Below are 16,511 nucleotides of genomic sequence, written 5' to 3'. Positions count from 1 at the left end.
GGTGTGTGTGTGTGTGTCACTCAGTCGTGTCAAACTCTGCAAACTGTAGCCCACCAGGCTCTGTCTGTGGGATTTTTCAGTCAAGAATACTGGAGTGGGTTGCTGTTCCCTTCTCCAGGAGTGGTTGCTCAGTGGGGATATAGTAAAAGGAACATACTCTTCAGATGTTAGTTGCATTAGATGGTCTTTGGAGTCTCCTTTCATCTCTGTGTAATTCCGTGAACACATACAGCTACTCTTATTGCAGATTTCATTGATGTTAATCATAAAACAGCACAAGAGGGTGAGTGAAAAATAATAAAACTTTGTTGCAGGTTTAGTAAAAGGACAAAAAGTAGCTGGTAGCTCTTTGCTTTTGAGCTGTTCTAATTACAGTTTATCTTGTTTTCTAGTTCCTGGCTTCAGAAACATTATAATAGCAGTTAATCTGTTTCCTGTCAACTGATTTTATAAATACCTTTGGCTTGAGGTAATTAAGTTCCCTTTGAACCAACAGCATGGCTGAATTAGCTTCAGCTCTATGGCTAGCACTTAAAGAGTTAATACCAAACAATAAAAGCTGACCAGGTTTGAGTCTCTTAGTTTGCCAGCAGTCTGTAAAATGAATTTGCCCCAAAGGAAATGACAGGCATAAATAAATTCAGTTAAAGTTGACTTACTGGATTCTTTCTGTGGTTCCATGACATAAAATCCAAACAAATTTGTATTCTGGATTCACGCAAGGAGCTTTTGATCTTAATGCTAATTACTTTGATGGCAGAATAACTACCCACATACAACTGTCCTAAACAGATATAATTAAATAAATCCTATATTAAACTTGGCTCTTGATCCTTTCTAAACAAGTACCATCAGTGAAAAAGCTTTAAGAGAATGCAGATGAGCCGTGAAATTTTGCAGAGCTGGTGGAACAGAATTTTTATTGAATTGAAACTTTTTTTTCCTTCACCAGCATGGAATTCATACTTGAAATTGATGTTACCACCTGGCATTTAATCAAATATTTAGAGAGCCCCTTTTAATCCATTCCTTTATTTTTAAGGCTAGTTTCAGAGCATTTAATACCTAAAAGCTAAGCTCCATGGAGGTTACCTCTAAGTAGCATTGAGACAAAGTAGTTGGTACTTTTATGTAACATGGTACTGAAACTTCTCCAAAAAGGTATTTGTCAAGACTTCAGTAAAAGGAAGTTACTGTTGTGTGCTATTCAAAACAGTTAACTGTATAGAAGTATCAAAGTAAAACTTGTTGATCTAAAACAATAAAATAGGTTTATTCAGGAACAGCGCAGAATTACAGTTTGGAAAATGTAATTTGTGGTGAACCATAGGTAAGTCCAAGGGGCTTCCCAGGTGGTGCTAGTGATAAAGAACCCGCCTACCAGGGCAGGAGACTTAAAAGACGCGGATTCAATCTCTGGGTTGGGAAAATCCTCTAGAGAAGGAAATGGCAACCCATTCCAGTAATCTTGCCTGGAGAATTCCATGGACAGAAGAGCCTGGTGGTCCATAGGGTCACAAAGAGTTGGACATGACTGAAGTGACTTCACACACACACACACACACACACACACACACACACACACGTAAATCCAAAGACAAAGGGAGCATGCTTTTATAGGAAAAGGAGCGAGTTGAGAGGGTCTGTTCTAAATGAAAGTCCTAGGGAGGAAAGTAGGAGTTTTGGGTGGTTGTGACTTCATTTATGGGGCTGAGAGGTTTCTTATTGCCTGGGCTCTTGCTGAGCAAGGAGAAATTCCTCCTTTGGAACTGTAAATTAGATGCACTTTCTGTTTGGGAGGGCACAGTGCTGCTTCCAGTGCGCATGTCAGTGAAGGTCACTGCATGCAAATAATGGAGTGTGAGAATATGTGAGAACTCCCTCTACATGCCATTCCCGACTCTAATTTTAATTGAGGTTTTCTGTATTAATTTTTGTATTTAAAAAGTATAGACTTCAGGCACAGAGTCTTAGTAATGCTTCAAAGAATGATTATTGCATGCTAAGAAGGTGATGAGAAACAGAAATACATTCAATCATTTATCCTTAAGCAATTCAAAGAAGGAAAGAGACTTGTAGAAATTTGGGTTAATATTTCAATATTACACATTGTTAGCATAGAAGTGAATTAAGTTTTAATCTTTGGAACCATTCAAATTTGAATTTGAATCTCATTTCTTGTTATCTGACTCAGTGGGTAAAGAATCCATCTGTGATGCAGGAGACTTGAGTTCAGTTCTTGAGTTGGGAAGATCCCCTGGAGGAGGGCAAGGCAACCCACTCCAATAGTTTTGCCAGGAGAATCCCATGGACAAGAGGAGCCTGGCAGGTTACCGTTCATGGAGTTGAAAAGAGTCAGACACAGCTGAAGCAACTGAGCACACACTCATGAACCTGTTACCTGTGTAGCCTTGGCCAGCCACTTAGTGTCTGAGGCTCAGATTTCTTTGAGGGGCTTTTGGATGGATCAGGGAGAATTTACGTGAAATGTCTGGTGAATAGTGGGTGCTCATTAAGTGGTGGCTATTAATATTGCTGTTAACTACTAAAATGAAGGACGATGTATCTTAGAATTTCAAATTCATTCATTCCCAGTTTCTGTGTATAGCTCAGATTTAACTTGGCAAAGACTTTATACAGATGAAGTCAGAGCTATGTCCTATTGTATTCAAATTTTTAGAACTTGTATCTGACTCAGGTTCTGACACAACTGATAATAACAAAAGCTTCCTAAATGTTAACTTTGCTGCATGTTCTTTAAACCTTCCACAAGTGATTTGGTTAAGAGATGATTGAATGAAGCATTTTACAACGTGACTTGCACAAAAGATAGACTAAAATACAGACAGAGGGGGAAAGAAAGTAAACACTTGCTTCAGAAATTATAGAGATCTAAAACTAGATTGAAGGGGTTCTTGAATGATTTTGATACTTACTTACTCAACGTTGCCTTTTAAAATTTGAATTTTGGACTGTCTTATTTTGACTGCATGATAGTCTTGTTGCCAGTCAGAAATGTATCTAGGTTTGTAACAAAGTGGTTCTGAAAAGTCACATAACAAAATGGATAAAAGGGATAATTTTACAAAGAGTTTATTTTTAAAGGGGACTTTATTGTAAGTATTTCTGGTAAAAGGGCTTCCCTGGTGGCTCAGAGGTTAAAGCATCTGCCTGCAGTGTGGGAGACCCTGGTTCGATCCCTGGGTCGGGAAGATCCCCTGGAGAAGGAAATGGCAACCCACTCCAGTATTCTTGACTGGAGAATCCCATGGAGGTAGGAGCCTGGTGGGCTACAGTCCACAGGGTTGCAAAGAGTCAGACACGGCTGAGCTACTTCACTTTCACTTTCACTTTCTGGTAAAAATAATAATGGATCCTTTTGCAGAGCAATAATTGCCATTTAATCTGGTGGTTGATGGATTCATTGTGATCTTTCATGTGTTTTCACGTACATATACATCTCCAGGTTATATTAGAGAGAATGCTTGAACAATATCTGTTTGCTTTTCTTAGCATTCTTCAGTGATTTTGTTCTTGTTTAAAAGTGGTGGGTATCCGTCAGATGATCAAGATGAATGAGCCTCTGCTTTTAAGTAGCTTTATTTCTGGAAGGATTTGGTGGTTAGTATAGTCTGCTTCACCAGGTAAGAGAGGTTGACACATAATGCTGTGAGACGTGCAGACAAAGATTAACTCACCCTTGAAGCTTCACAGAAGTGGTGACTGGTTTTGGAAGATGAGTAGGAGTGTGCTGTGGAGAAGTGGGTGAAGGACTCTCTAGGTCTGGTGGGTTTAGAGAGCAGGCAGAAGTTTGGTGTGGCCAGGGTGTATGACCAACAGGCAGAGGTAGGAGATAAGACTAGAAAATCATCCTGAGCCAGGCTGTGAGCAGGCCATAGGGCTTATTTAATGAGTGTAGATTTGCATCCAGAGGGGAGTAGTGACTGCTGTAGTAGCATTGGTGGGGATGGGGGCAGAGGGGATCCTTCCCGGGTAACTCAGTGGTAAAGAATCCACTTGCCAAGCAGGAGATGTGGCTTTGATCCCTGGGTCAAGAAGATCCCCTGGAGGAGGGCATGGCAACCGACTCCAGGATTCTTGCATGGAGAATTCCATGGACAGAGGAACCTGGTGGGCTACAGTCCATGGGGTCAGAAAGAGTTGGACACAGCTGAGTGTGAGCATGCACCGTAGCGTTTTACTTGATGTTTGAAAAGGCACCTCTTTCATTGTTGTGGTGTTTATGAAAGAGTAAACCATTTTCACGGCAAATATCAAGTGTGCTTTCAATAAAATGAACTGTTTATTAATTGATGGGCACATGCTTACTAGTTGCCTGTATGCTTGGTGTTGTTTGCTATGGAGATTAATACCTAAGGAGAAAACTCTATCCTTTGAGGAGTACTAGTGGAAGAAAGTTGGTTTAGGAATAAATACTATAATATTTAACAATAAATATTATAAAAGTGTTATAAAGGTTATATAATTTACTGTTCAGTTTTTTATTTTTCTCTACTTGTTTATTGTATATCCTTCAGGGCTTTGATAGGCGCTCAAGCAATATGTCAGCTTCCACCACCATACATAGTTAATAATAGTTCTTTTCTTTTGATGAGAAACTTTTAAGATCTACTCTCCTAGCAACTTTCAGGTCTTCACTGTGGTTACCAGCAGGCTGTACATTATATTCCTGTGACATATTTATTTTATAACTAGAAGTTTGTACTTTTGATCACCTTCGATCATTTTGCCTACCCCGAGCCTCTGGCAACCAGCAATTATTCTCTGCTTCTGTGAGGTTTTTTGTTGTTGTTTTTCTTTTAGATTCCCACACATAAGTGAGATCTTACAGTATTTGTCTTTGTCTGACTTATTTCACTTAGCATAATGCCCACAGGGTTCATCCATGTTGTCTAAAATGGCAGAATTCCCTTCTTTTTTATGGCTAAATGATAGTCCCTCGCATATCTACACACTACTTACGGCTCAGATAGTAAAGAATCTGCCTGTAATGTGGGAGACCCAAGTTCAATTCAAGAAGAAGGGAATGGCAACCCACTCCAGTGTTCTTGCCTGGAGAATCCCACAGACAGAGGAGCCTGGTGGGCTACAGTCCATGGGATTGCAAAGAGTTGGACACGACTGAGCGACTGTGACTAACTGACTATTCTTTATCCTTTCATCCATTCACAGACACTTAGGTTGTTTCCATGCCTTGGCTATCATAAATAATCCGGCAGTGAACAGGTGCAGATACCTTTTCGGGTTCAAGTTTTCATTTCCTTCAGCTAAATACCCAGAAGTGGAACTGTTAGATCATACGATAGTTCTGTTTTTAGTTTTTTGAGGAATCTTCATACTGTTTTACATAGTGGCCACACCAGTTTACATTCTCACCTACACTCGTTAATGTCTCTTTGGTAATAGCCATTCTAACCGGTTTGTGAGGTGGTACCATTGATTAGTGATGTTAAGCACCTTTGGCCATCTGTATGTCTGCCTTGGAAAAATGTCTGTTCAGATCCTCTGCCTATTTTTTAATCAGATTGTTTCTTTTATTGCTGTTGGGTTGCATGAGTTCTTTATATATTTTGGAAATTAATTCTTTTCAGATATATTTGTGCCTCTTATTTGTCTGACTACAGTTGCATAAACAGCAAGTTACGCTGTCTTACTATCTTGAGTACAAAAGTTGCCTTAGCCCATGTTCCATGGATTGACAGCTATTGAAACATTGTGTATCCTTTTGGATATCCAAAAACAGACATTTGAAGTGGGTTTTCATCTTAAAAAAGTAAAGTGACAGAGTTACAAATTCATTTTTTAGTAATGTAAAATGTAGCATACTTGTTAGATGTTAGCAATAATTTTTTACTGGTATAGCTTTTTAATGATTTATTAATAATCAACAATCAGTAATTATGCCCAAAGTTTAAGAAATGTCTTTGCAGCAGTTTGAGGTACTTAATTTTCATGGATGTATGATTTGGGCTATATGTTGATCAGGTTTGTTTTTCATTTGACTATGTGTTTTTTTTCCAAATATTTAAAGGAAACATGTTCTAATTCTGTATTATTTTAGAAGTTATCTACAAAATTTATCTATTACAACCTCTTCATTATATAACCTTTATAACTTCTTCATTCCCCTGAGAAAAATTAAGACTTAAAGGAGAGATCAAGTATTTTGCCCGAGGCCACAGAGTTTGTGAACCCAAGAAACTCAGACTTGAACTGCAGTTTCAGAGTTTCACATTCTTTTCATGGTATCATATTACTTAGTTTTATTCAGCTTCCATGGTAATATATTAGGAAACAAAAGAGATGAAATCAAACCTGAACTTTAGCTGCTAGTTCTTAAAACTTATTTTTTAATTGAAAATTTATCTGTCTCCATAACTGATTTTCAGCTGGGGCTTTCATCAAACTCACCTGTCAAGCTTTTCTAACTTACAGATACTTATATCTTGCAGAGTCAAAATCTCCAGAGGAGAGACCCAGATGTATTTTATTCTAAAGGCTCTGTTACTGAGCTCTTGATTGTGAATAATTTCCCCAGTCTGAATTTTGTTAGTAAAGAAGCTGATTAGAAGGTTTAATATATCTCTTCCAAGACAGTTTTCGGGGACTTCCAGGTGATCTAGTGGTTAAGACTTTGCCTTCCAATGCAGGAGGTATGGTTCAATCCCTGGTCAGGAAGCTTGTGCCGTGGCCAAAAAACCAAAACAAGGAATAGAAGCAAAATTGTAACAAACTCAATAGAGATTTTTAAAGTGGTCAACATTAAAAAAAAAAATCTTTAAACAAGAAAAAGACAGTTTTTGTACATGTATCTAGTGTTAGCCCTGAGGGTGTGATATGGGCATTAGAATGAAAGGGGCAAGAAAAAGGAAGGATTTGTGTATCATACATACATAGATTTTTTTTTTTCCACTTAATGTGGTAGGCAGTAGGCAGCTGTTCTTGAGTAGGATGATGATACAGTAAAGTGATACGTCTCATATCTCTTTGCCTTCAGGCAAGACTTCATTTTATATCTGATGCCCAGAAGCCTATTATATACTTAAAGGCCATTAAGAAAAATTTCCATCCAATGGCTGAAGTCGTGAAACTTGAAAGTTATACTTTTTTCTTTAAAGTTATACTTTTTTCTTCCCTCCCTATCTCCCCTGATAAATCACCAGATCTTTTCAGTTCTAGGTTTTAAACATCTGTTAAAACTATTTTCTCTTCTTTATTCTTACTGCTATTATCCTGTATGGGTCTTTGTCATTTTTTATCAGAATAACTATAATAGCCTTATTGATTTTCCTGTCTTATCCATCTTCCATATTGCTATTAAGTAATTGTTCTAAAAACAAATCTGTTATATCCCTTTATAAAATCCTTCAGTGGTTTCCCATTATGTGGGATAAAATCTAAACTCCTTAGTACGTCTATTTACAGCAGTTTACCACTTCATTTCATTAAGAGCCTCTTGATGAAAGTGAAAGAGGAGAGTGAAAAAGTTGGCTTAAAGCTCAACATTCAGAAAACTAAGATCATGGCATCTGGTCCCATCATTTCATGGCAAATAGATGGGGAAACATGAGAGACTTTATTTTTTGGGCTCCAAAATCACTGCAGATGGTGACTGAAGCCATGAAATTAAAAGACGCTTGCTCCTTGGAAGAAAAGTTATGACCAACCTAGACAGCATATTAAAAAACAGAGATATTACTTTGCCAACAAAGGTCCGTCTAGTCAAAGCTGTGGTTTTTCCAATGGTCATGTTTGGATGTGAGAGTTGGACTATAAAGAAAGCTAAGTGCCCAAGAAGTGATGCTTTTGAACTGTGGTGCTGAAGAAAACTCTTGAGAGTCCCTTGGACAGCAAGGAGATCCAGCCAGTCCATCCTAAAGGAAGTCAATCCTGAATATGCATTGGAAGGACTGATGCTGAAGCTGAAACTCCGATACTCTGACCACCTGATGGTGAAGACCTGACTCATTTGAAAAGACCCTGATGCTGGGAAAGATTGAAGGCAGGAGGAGAAGGGGACAATAGAGGATGAGATGGTTGGATGACATCACCGACTCAATGGACATGAGTTTGAGTAAATTCTGGGAGTTGGTGATGGACAGGGAAGCCTGGCATGCTGCAATCCATGGGGTCACAAAGAGTCGGACATGACTGAGCTACTGAACTGAACTGAACCACTTTATTGGGCTTCCCTCATGGCTCAAATGGTAAAGAATCTGGCTTGCAATTCAGGAGACCTGGGTTCAATCCCTGGGTGAGGAAGATCCCCTGGAGAAGGGAATGGCAACCCACTCCAGTATTCTTGCCTGAAGAATTCCATGGACATAGGTGCCTAGTAGGCTACAGTCCTTGGGGTTATAAAGAGTCAGACACAGACAAAGCGACTAACCACGCACGCACCCCCTCATTACCAGCTGCTCAGGAAATGTAGGTTATATACCCTATAACTTAATGAACAGAATGTGTTCTTCCATAACTTTGCATGTACTGTTCTCTTTGCTTATAATACCTTTTCAAACTGATCAGCCTTGCAACTTCATATGAATCCTCTAATAAACCTCACATGTGACCTCTCTTAGATGTCTCCTAGCTTTCTTTCCCCTGCCTCCTTCCACCAGTTAGCCTTCCTTTCATTGTGTTTATGGTTATTGCCTGTATGCATGTCTGCCAAGCTTGATTAGACTGTGCGGTCACTGAGGACAGGATAGCGTATTTCATTCATCTTTATATTCCCAACATCTAGTACAGTGTCTGTCTGGCATATTAGCTTTCAGTACATTTTGAAAAAACTAATCTGATTTGAATTGAATTCTTTGACATAATTCAGTTAAAAGTTTAGGTTTGGTAACTAAAATAGTTGTCAGTAACTTTTTAATCCGTTACAGATATTTAACCTCTTCCTATTTTTCATGATTTTTGAGTAACTTGGATTTTTTTTAATAGTAAAACTGTTTTCCATTCTCTAGCACAATGCCTTACTTGTAATCATGAGAAGTGGAATATTACAGTGATTCATGTCGTAGGCAAAGGGAGTTATAAATAAGATGGTAGAAGGTGACATATTTGTGTGTTCAGTGAAACAGATGCTTCATTGCCTTCTGTTACATTGGAACTCATTGACCATTGCATGAAATAGCTATTGTGTTTTTCCTTGTATTGAATTCAAGCCTACAATGAGAAGAAACATGATAGATTGAAATTATTCTTTTGTGTTTTTTTTTACCGTGTTTCTATGTTCCTTGCAACATGTTCTACCACTGAGAAGCAGTATGATTTGAGACAGATTATTTAATTGCTCTGGGCTTCAATTTCCCGTTCTGTAAAACAGATATGAACAGTACTACCTCATAGGGTTGCTGTGAAAGTTAAATGAAGTAATATATGTAAGGTGCTTTCTCATCACATGCCACTTGCCTCACCTTGGCCTTCATTCAGCTCTGAACGTACTAAGCTCGTTCCTGCCTCCAGCCTTTATAGATACTTTTTCCTCTACTGGGATCACAGCCTTCATCTGACAGCTCCCACTCAGCTCAACATTCCATATATTAGACTGGCAGTTCCAGGAGAGCGCGGTGCCTGGGACAGTAGTTGTATAACAAATATGTACTGAGTGAGTGAATAATAGAGCTGACTGTGTGGACAAGAGAACAGGATCATGTGGAATGGAAGGTTGCTTCCTCTAGGAATGTAATCAGAGCAGGTTCTCTTGTGGTAGGCAAGGAAGAAACGAGACCATATATACATATATGTATTGTATACATACCTAAGTCGGATGGTGAAACGGTAAATGTTTAGTACTTGAGGTATTAAAATTGAAGTCTCCAAACTAATCAGACTCTGCCTAAATGATGATCAGTTTGAGCTTACATTGGTTATTTTTAAGTGCCCTCCCCCAAAAATTTGAATATCTGTTGTTTATGTTTTAAAATTAATACATGCCAACTACTCTTCGAAAAAAAAGAAATTCTTTACAATTGCCCACTTCAATCCTGGGTGTAATTTCAGAAGCAATAAAAATTTGGCAGTGAATTACAGCTCAGGGTACAAAATTATATATGAAAGGTAATCATAGCTTTGCTTTTAAAAAATGAATTTAGAAGGACATGCACTGGCTAGCAACAGTATTGATTGATTTTCTTCAAATGTCTGAAGTATCTAGTAATTTGCATGACAGATATTATGTGTGAAAGACCTGTGCTGTGCTTAGTTGCTCAGTCATGTCCCACTCTTTGAGACCCCATGGACTATAGCCCACCAGGCTCCTCAGGCCCTAGGGGTTCTCCAGGCAAGAATACTGGAGTGGGTTGCCATGCCTTCCTCCAGGGAGTCTTCCCAACCCAGGGATCGAATCCGCATCTCCTGCATTGCATGAGGATTCTTTACCATATGATGTCATCCATCAGAAAGAATTGCCTCTTTTTTTCTCTTAGGCAGAGATGATCACTGGCTTATCATTTTAATCCAATCATAATTGAGCTGGAGTGGGACTGGGTTACAGTTTTTTCAGATTTTGTTCACCTGTGGCTCTTTCTCAAGCATTTTGTTTAGGAACTTGGTGAATCTGCTTCCACATCCCAAAGCCTGCTTAAGAGTCACTTGTGCCTTTGAGAAGTTTTGAGCTTAACTTGATAACCTCTAGCCCTTGCAGCAGAATCTAGCAGATAGATGTCTTGATAGGGAGACTGGTTGTGTGTTTGAAACAGGGCTTTCCTCTACTAGGAGTTTGCCTCCTAACCACTGCAAGAATACAAGAGATTTGCTTTTTAGAAGCTTGATTCAGCCTCCTGAGTTTTCCAGAAGTAGTACCAGAACTAAAACCAGTCATTTTTGGGACTCTTCAATTCCAGTCTGTCACGCAAACACTGGATGACAGCTCAAAAACCTCATTTCTTTTCTCTTTTCCCAAGTAGAGTCCTTCCACATGGGCCAGGTGCCAGTCTCATACAGAATTGGAAAATGGTCTCAGGGCAGAAAATGGGTAGGGGTTTTCAGAAGGATGCTTCCCAGATCCTTGCAGCCCGAAATTCACATTCATCTAGTCCTTACTGATTCTGGAACTCTCTGGTATCTTTACTGCCTGGCTTTTTTTCCGGTTGAAGCCAGAGCAGAGGCAGGCTGTGACCTGTTACATCCTATTTGAAAGTGGAAATCATAATGTAAAATTTTTAAAAAATTGGGAGTTTTTTTTCCCCTCAAGGATTTTATATCTGTACCTCTTTAAGTGAAAAATAATTCTGAAGTGATAAGCATTATATAAAATATTATTGCTTTTTTATCAGTTACAAAGACTAGAAGATTATTTTGGAATTGCTTTTTTGTTTTTCTTCATTTTCAGGATATTTTATTATGGAGACATTTTACCAAGGTTCAGTAACAGAAACAAGTAAGGGTGCCGTTCTCACGGGTGGTGAGAGTAGGGTGCCATCACACCCCGTATATGAAGTGGGGAGAGGGGAGTGCTGCGAGCTGTGGGTGGGTGGGCCACCTGACGGGGCTGTGGGGCGTGGTCCCTGTAAGGAGAGAGTTGGGAAGACAGCGGTGACCTCACTCTCCGTCATTCTCTAGGTCTCCTGCTGGTCCCTCCCATTAGCCAAACCCAGCCGGGAGCCAGAATTCAAGGGATTCCAGGCAGGGGTCCATTGAGATTACTTTTTTTTTTTTAAATTTAGTTATTTTGGGCTGTGCTGGATCTTTGTTACTGTGTGTGGGCATTCTCTAGTTGCGATGTGCGGGCTTCTCATTGTCGTGGCTTCTCTTGTTGGCAGAGCACAGGCTCTAGAGTGTGAGCTCAGTAGTTGTGGCTCACAGGCTTAGTTGTACCATGGCATGTAGGGTTTTTCCAGAAGCTTTGGAAATCACTAGTCTTTTCATGACTTACTGGGTGGCAAAATGAGATCTGAATGGATGAGAAGCTATTTATAGCCTTTGTTTATCCCATTTAGTGTGAATATTCATGCCTGTTGCTAGAAAAGTAGTAGTCTGTCTGATTAGGGGTTGCTGCTGTCACCTTCTCTGAAGAGGTTACATAATTTATGGTATATGTGCCACTCTGAACCATTCCCAGGTGACTGTGACCCTATGTTTAAATTCTGTAATATTTAGTTTTCTTATCTGTAGAGATGTTAAAATCTAATCCAGTAGATCTTAATACAAATTCTATTAATTACACATGTAAGTATTGAAGTACCAGGTATATAGTAAGTATTCAAATTTGGGAGATTGTTACTATTATTATCTTGGAAGTTATATTGAGCTGGGCCGAGTTTGGATCCTAAAGGTAGAATATATGGAAAAACAAGAGTTTTGTTAATCTTGCAGCTGACAGTGACTATTTAGAACAGTAGAAAGTGTACATGTGTGCGTGCTGAGTTGCTTCAGTTGTGCCCGACTCTCTGCGAGCCTGTGGACTGTAGCCCGCCAGTGTCCTCTGTCCATGAGATTCTCCAAGCAAGAATACTGGAGCAGGTTGCCATTTCCTTCTTCAGGGGGTCTTCCTATCCCAGAGATCGAACCCAGGTCTCTTATGTCTCCTGCGTTGACAGGCAGGTTCTTTATCACTAGAACCACCTGGGAGTTGCAGTGGTTTTCATGTCACTGCACACATAGAAAATTCTCTCCTGAGATAAATGAAGGAGGGGGATGTTTGTGGGCATCCCTGCTACTCCCGGCTCACTGGGCACCTTGAGTGCCTAGGAATTAGTATCATGGCACAACTGTAAACACATCTTAGAGACCAATGTAGAATTGTATATACCAAATATAAGGAGAAGATAAAAATGTTGGAATTTGTTAGTGGATTTAATGTGGTTAGCTCCTCTGTTTAAGCATCTATTTCAAGTCATTTAAGAAAATCCAGATAAACCTAGGTGAAATAATTTTTTAAGCAGTTGTTTCTTAATTGCTTACTTTCTAACAGTTCAGAATGAGATGGAGTGACTGTTTTGCTTAATGCTTTATAAAATGTGTTCGTTGAGCTCAGTTTATTTCACTTGTAAGTTAGAATTATGAAGAAACTCTGACACTGTCTTGAACATTTAAAGCATTGGCAAGAGTAGATAGGCCCAGTAACGTATTTAATTTAGAGCATTTACTTTGTTAAGGGGCTGACATTTATTCCTTCCTCATATATTACAGTGTTGGAGAAGGAAATGGCAATCTACTCCAGCACTCTAGCCTGGAAAATCCCATGGACGGAGGAGCCTGATAGGCTACAGTCCATGGGGTCGCAAAGAGTCGGACACGACTGAGCAACTTCACTATTACAGTGAAAGCTAGGCAGGGTACTGTCATTCTGTCAGAAATTTTTTTTTAAATGTACAGACTTACAGTTTGGCTGTTAGAAGTTATTTGCAACAAGGTTGTGGAGACAGAGCACAAAAAGAAATTATTCCATATTCTCCCTGCCCCTCTGCCAAGCCTAAAACCTCCCTTACCAGGCAAAAGGGGGCACAGAGTTGATTCTTAGCTGGGTAAGATGTTTCTAGAACTTAAGTTGGAACATTGTCCTCAACCGTAAACTCAGCATAAGGAGGTGGGGCAGACACAGGGGAGCTGCGAGCGGAGACCCCGCTTCGGCTGAGGAAACACTCTGTGTTTGTTTCTCTTGAAGAAGAGAGTCCACAGTTTGAAGGATTAAAGGAGGGTTTCTTCTTCTTGTGGATCTCTGTGGTGGAGGAGCTTCTTGCCGGGGCTTTAGTGATCCAAGTGGGGTTTGCTGAGTCAGTGGCATCCCGGTGGCTTGTTTGCCTTTGGCGGGGCTCCTGTGCATCCTTTGAGAGAGGACAGATCGCTCCTGCTTCTCTCTTCTCAGGAGCTCTTGGGGCGGGAGTAGGGATGGGAGAGAGGCATGGCTGGAAATCCTCCTTCTTGCTAACTCATTTGGTTCCAGGGTGCCTTGGAGCTCTTGTCTGCTCAAGCTGTGGTCTATTTCAAGAGGAGTTTTCAAAGTTAGAATGTGATTTCTGACAGCCTTACAAACCTGCCTTTATTTTTAATACTTTAAAAACTTTATAATTTGGGGGATTTACCACCTTCAAATGTTGTAAGACTAGTGGCTCATTCCATAATAGCCTATGGCTCACAATACTGTTATGTGTTAATTTGGAAAGAATGTGGCTGGTATTCAGCACTTCTCTGAACCAGGGTATATTACATATGAGCTGTGTTGCTTGATTTTTTTTTCACAGAATGTTAACATCTTCATTTAAATCATAAATCTGAATTATATTAATCTAAAACCTACCAGTGTTCCCTAAAATAACATGGTAATACTTTCTGTAGGAAAAAATTAGTAGTATTGAAAATTATTTCCATTTTAGGAACAGAAAGTTATGATAATAATAAAATTCCAGAATATATAGTCATTATAACTAAAAATCACACAAACTTTATATTTTAATTTTTATTATAATAACTGGTCTTCTCCTTGTGATCCCCACAGGCATGTTACAAAGATAAATACAGTCTCCTTTCAGCACTCATAGTTTTAACCTCAGAAATGTTTGCTGTGTTAGAGTTTAGAGTCTAGAAAGCTACAAGGAGTGAGTTTTCTGTGTCTTTTGGGAAACAGTCTTGCTTTGTAAGTGCCATTTATAGGGCAGATAAAGTATAAATTCTGTGGATAGAATTAGTGAGTGGTAACGAAGTATTCATGTAATAAGAGTATGCAGCCCACAGCTGTTAGTGCAGGTAGGCAGCTGTACTGGATAAGGGAGGTGAATCAAGGTGAACATGCAAAGTGTTGACCAGACTTTGTCTTTGAGTAATAATTCTCAAAATCAAAGATTGTTTTTTTTTCTTTTCAGAAAACTGAAGAGTGGGAGAAAAAGAAGACTGAAGCAGATATGGAAGAATATGTATGGAAAGACAGCTCCTCAGAAAAAAACATCCTGGAGACCCTTTTCCAAATTAAAGCTGCTGAGAAAAATCCAGAACTAAGTAAAGAGGAGCTCCTTAGTACTAAAGAAGTTGAAGATTACAAAAATTCTGTTGTTAGTCTTAAGAATGAGGGGGACAATGAGCATACCCTTTCTCAGTACAAAGAATCAGTGAAGAGACTATTACATTTGACGTGAATTATATAGAAAAATTTCCTTGATTTACTAATTTTATGATATATATGTAATCATTAATTTGATATAAAGTTGAAAAATTTTTTTTAAAAAGCCATTGTTTTCCTACATTAGAGTTAAAATTATTCCTTTCATTCTAAGATACAAGGGCAATGATTATTCAAAGGTTTTTTTATATACTGGGGCAGTCAGACTAATTTGATTCTGATTTCTTCTGGTCCTAAAGTGTTTGAATTTTATTTCTACCGTAACCCTTTAGTATTCATACACACATATATACACACAATATTGTTCTTTTGTCACCTGCTCTATCTTTCTCTACAAATCAGTACTTACTGGTTGCTTTTGAATAATGATTTTGGTTATTTAGGAAGTTCGGCTCAAAACCCAGTCCCCTGACTGCAGTTCAGTGTTTTGTCTGCATAACTGCTACCTGCCTAATGAGGTTTTTGCAGATGCTGATTCTGATTGGAAACAGGTTCTTGGCAGTATTTTCTAACCTAAGAAGTTTGTTCCATCCCTCTGTTCTGGGATCACGTTATGTTGATTCAGTTCTGTTTAGCATCCTGTTTCCATTTTCTTTGGCTCATTTCTCCAAGCCCAAACTTGCAGAAAAGTGGAAGTGGAGGTTGACCGATACTCACCTCTCTGGAAGCCCCAGCTAGAACTTCCACAGCTCAGGAAAGAGATAAGATATAAAGACCTTTAATTGGAATAAATGACAGTGATCAGTGCCCTGAGAAACATTTCATTCCATTTAGCTGTCAATTGAATTCTTTTAAATATATCTGTGAGTCATTTCTTACCACTTTTAAAGTTGTCGACGGGTAATTTAAAATTGAAATAAAAGAATTATGGAGGCTGTTATTTGCTTAAAACTTACATTGCTTAACAGAATTTGAGAATATAACATGCTAAAAGGAATTTCAGAATAGTTTCTCAAAAGATGTATATAAATTGAAGGTATGACTTGGTATTAGCAAGACCAAGAGTCCATAGGTTATGAAGGATAACAGTAGAGCTTCAGGTTCCATCCTCCATTGGATGGAGATAGAGAAAAACAAAGTAGATACAACTGAACTTCTCTGTCTGATTTAAAGCATATGTAAATGTATCGAAATGTTACATTTCTTAGAGACCTAAAGAGTTATGGAGGACTCAGATGCTGAAACAGGATTGAAGAAGGAACATAAGAACAGTAGAAGCTGAGGAGAGGTGGTTATTTGGAAACACGTGGAGAGGTGGTCATTAGGGTCCTCAGTCCTGGACTAATAGTATAGTGCAGATCGAAGCAGACGGAGTAACGATGTGTAATAAAGATTTTCACTTTGCCCAAAGAGATTCTGGCCTCTTCTGTCACCTTCTGGGCGGTAATCTGTCATATCTCATGGAAGTGTCTTTGTTTAGGGCAGGAATTGG

The 16,511-nt window shown here is 39.0% G+C and overlaps 1 protein-coding gene across 2 annotated transcripts in view; it reads left to right on the top strand.

Moving 5' to 3' along the window:
- The window catches only part of MRPS35 (mitochondrial ribosomal protein S35), a 47,076-nt gene extending 30,647 nt beyond the window's left edge, over positions 1 to 16,429 (top strand). For both annotated transcript variants that reach the window (XM_069585469.1, XM_069585470.1), the window contains exon 8: positions 14,826 to 16,429. In XM_069585469.1, coding sequence (XP_069441570.1) covers positions 14,826 to 15,095 — 270 coding nt within the window. In that variant the 3' untranslated portion in view covers positions 15,096 to 16,429. The remainder of the gene's footprint in view (positions 1 to 14,825) is intronic.
- The last annotated feature ends 82 nt before the right edge of the window (positions 16,430 to 16,511 follow it).

Source organism: Ovis canadensis, chromosome 3 (genome assembly GCF_042477335.2).
Source record: "Ovis canadensis isolate MfBH-ARS-UI-01 breed Bighorn chromosome 3, ARS-UI_OviCan_v2, whole genome shotgun sequence".
Lineage (NCBI taxonomy): Eukaryota > Metazoa > Chordata > Mammalia > Artiodactyla > Bovidae > Ovis > Ovis canadensis.
Note: the sequence above shows the minus strand (reverse complement) of the source record. Positions and strands in the feature narration are given on the sequence as shown.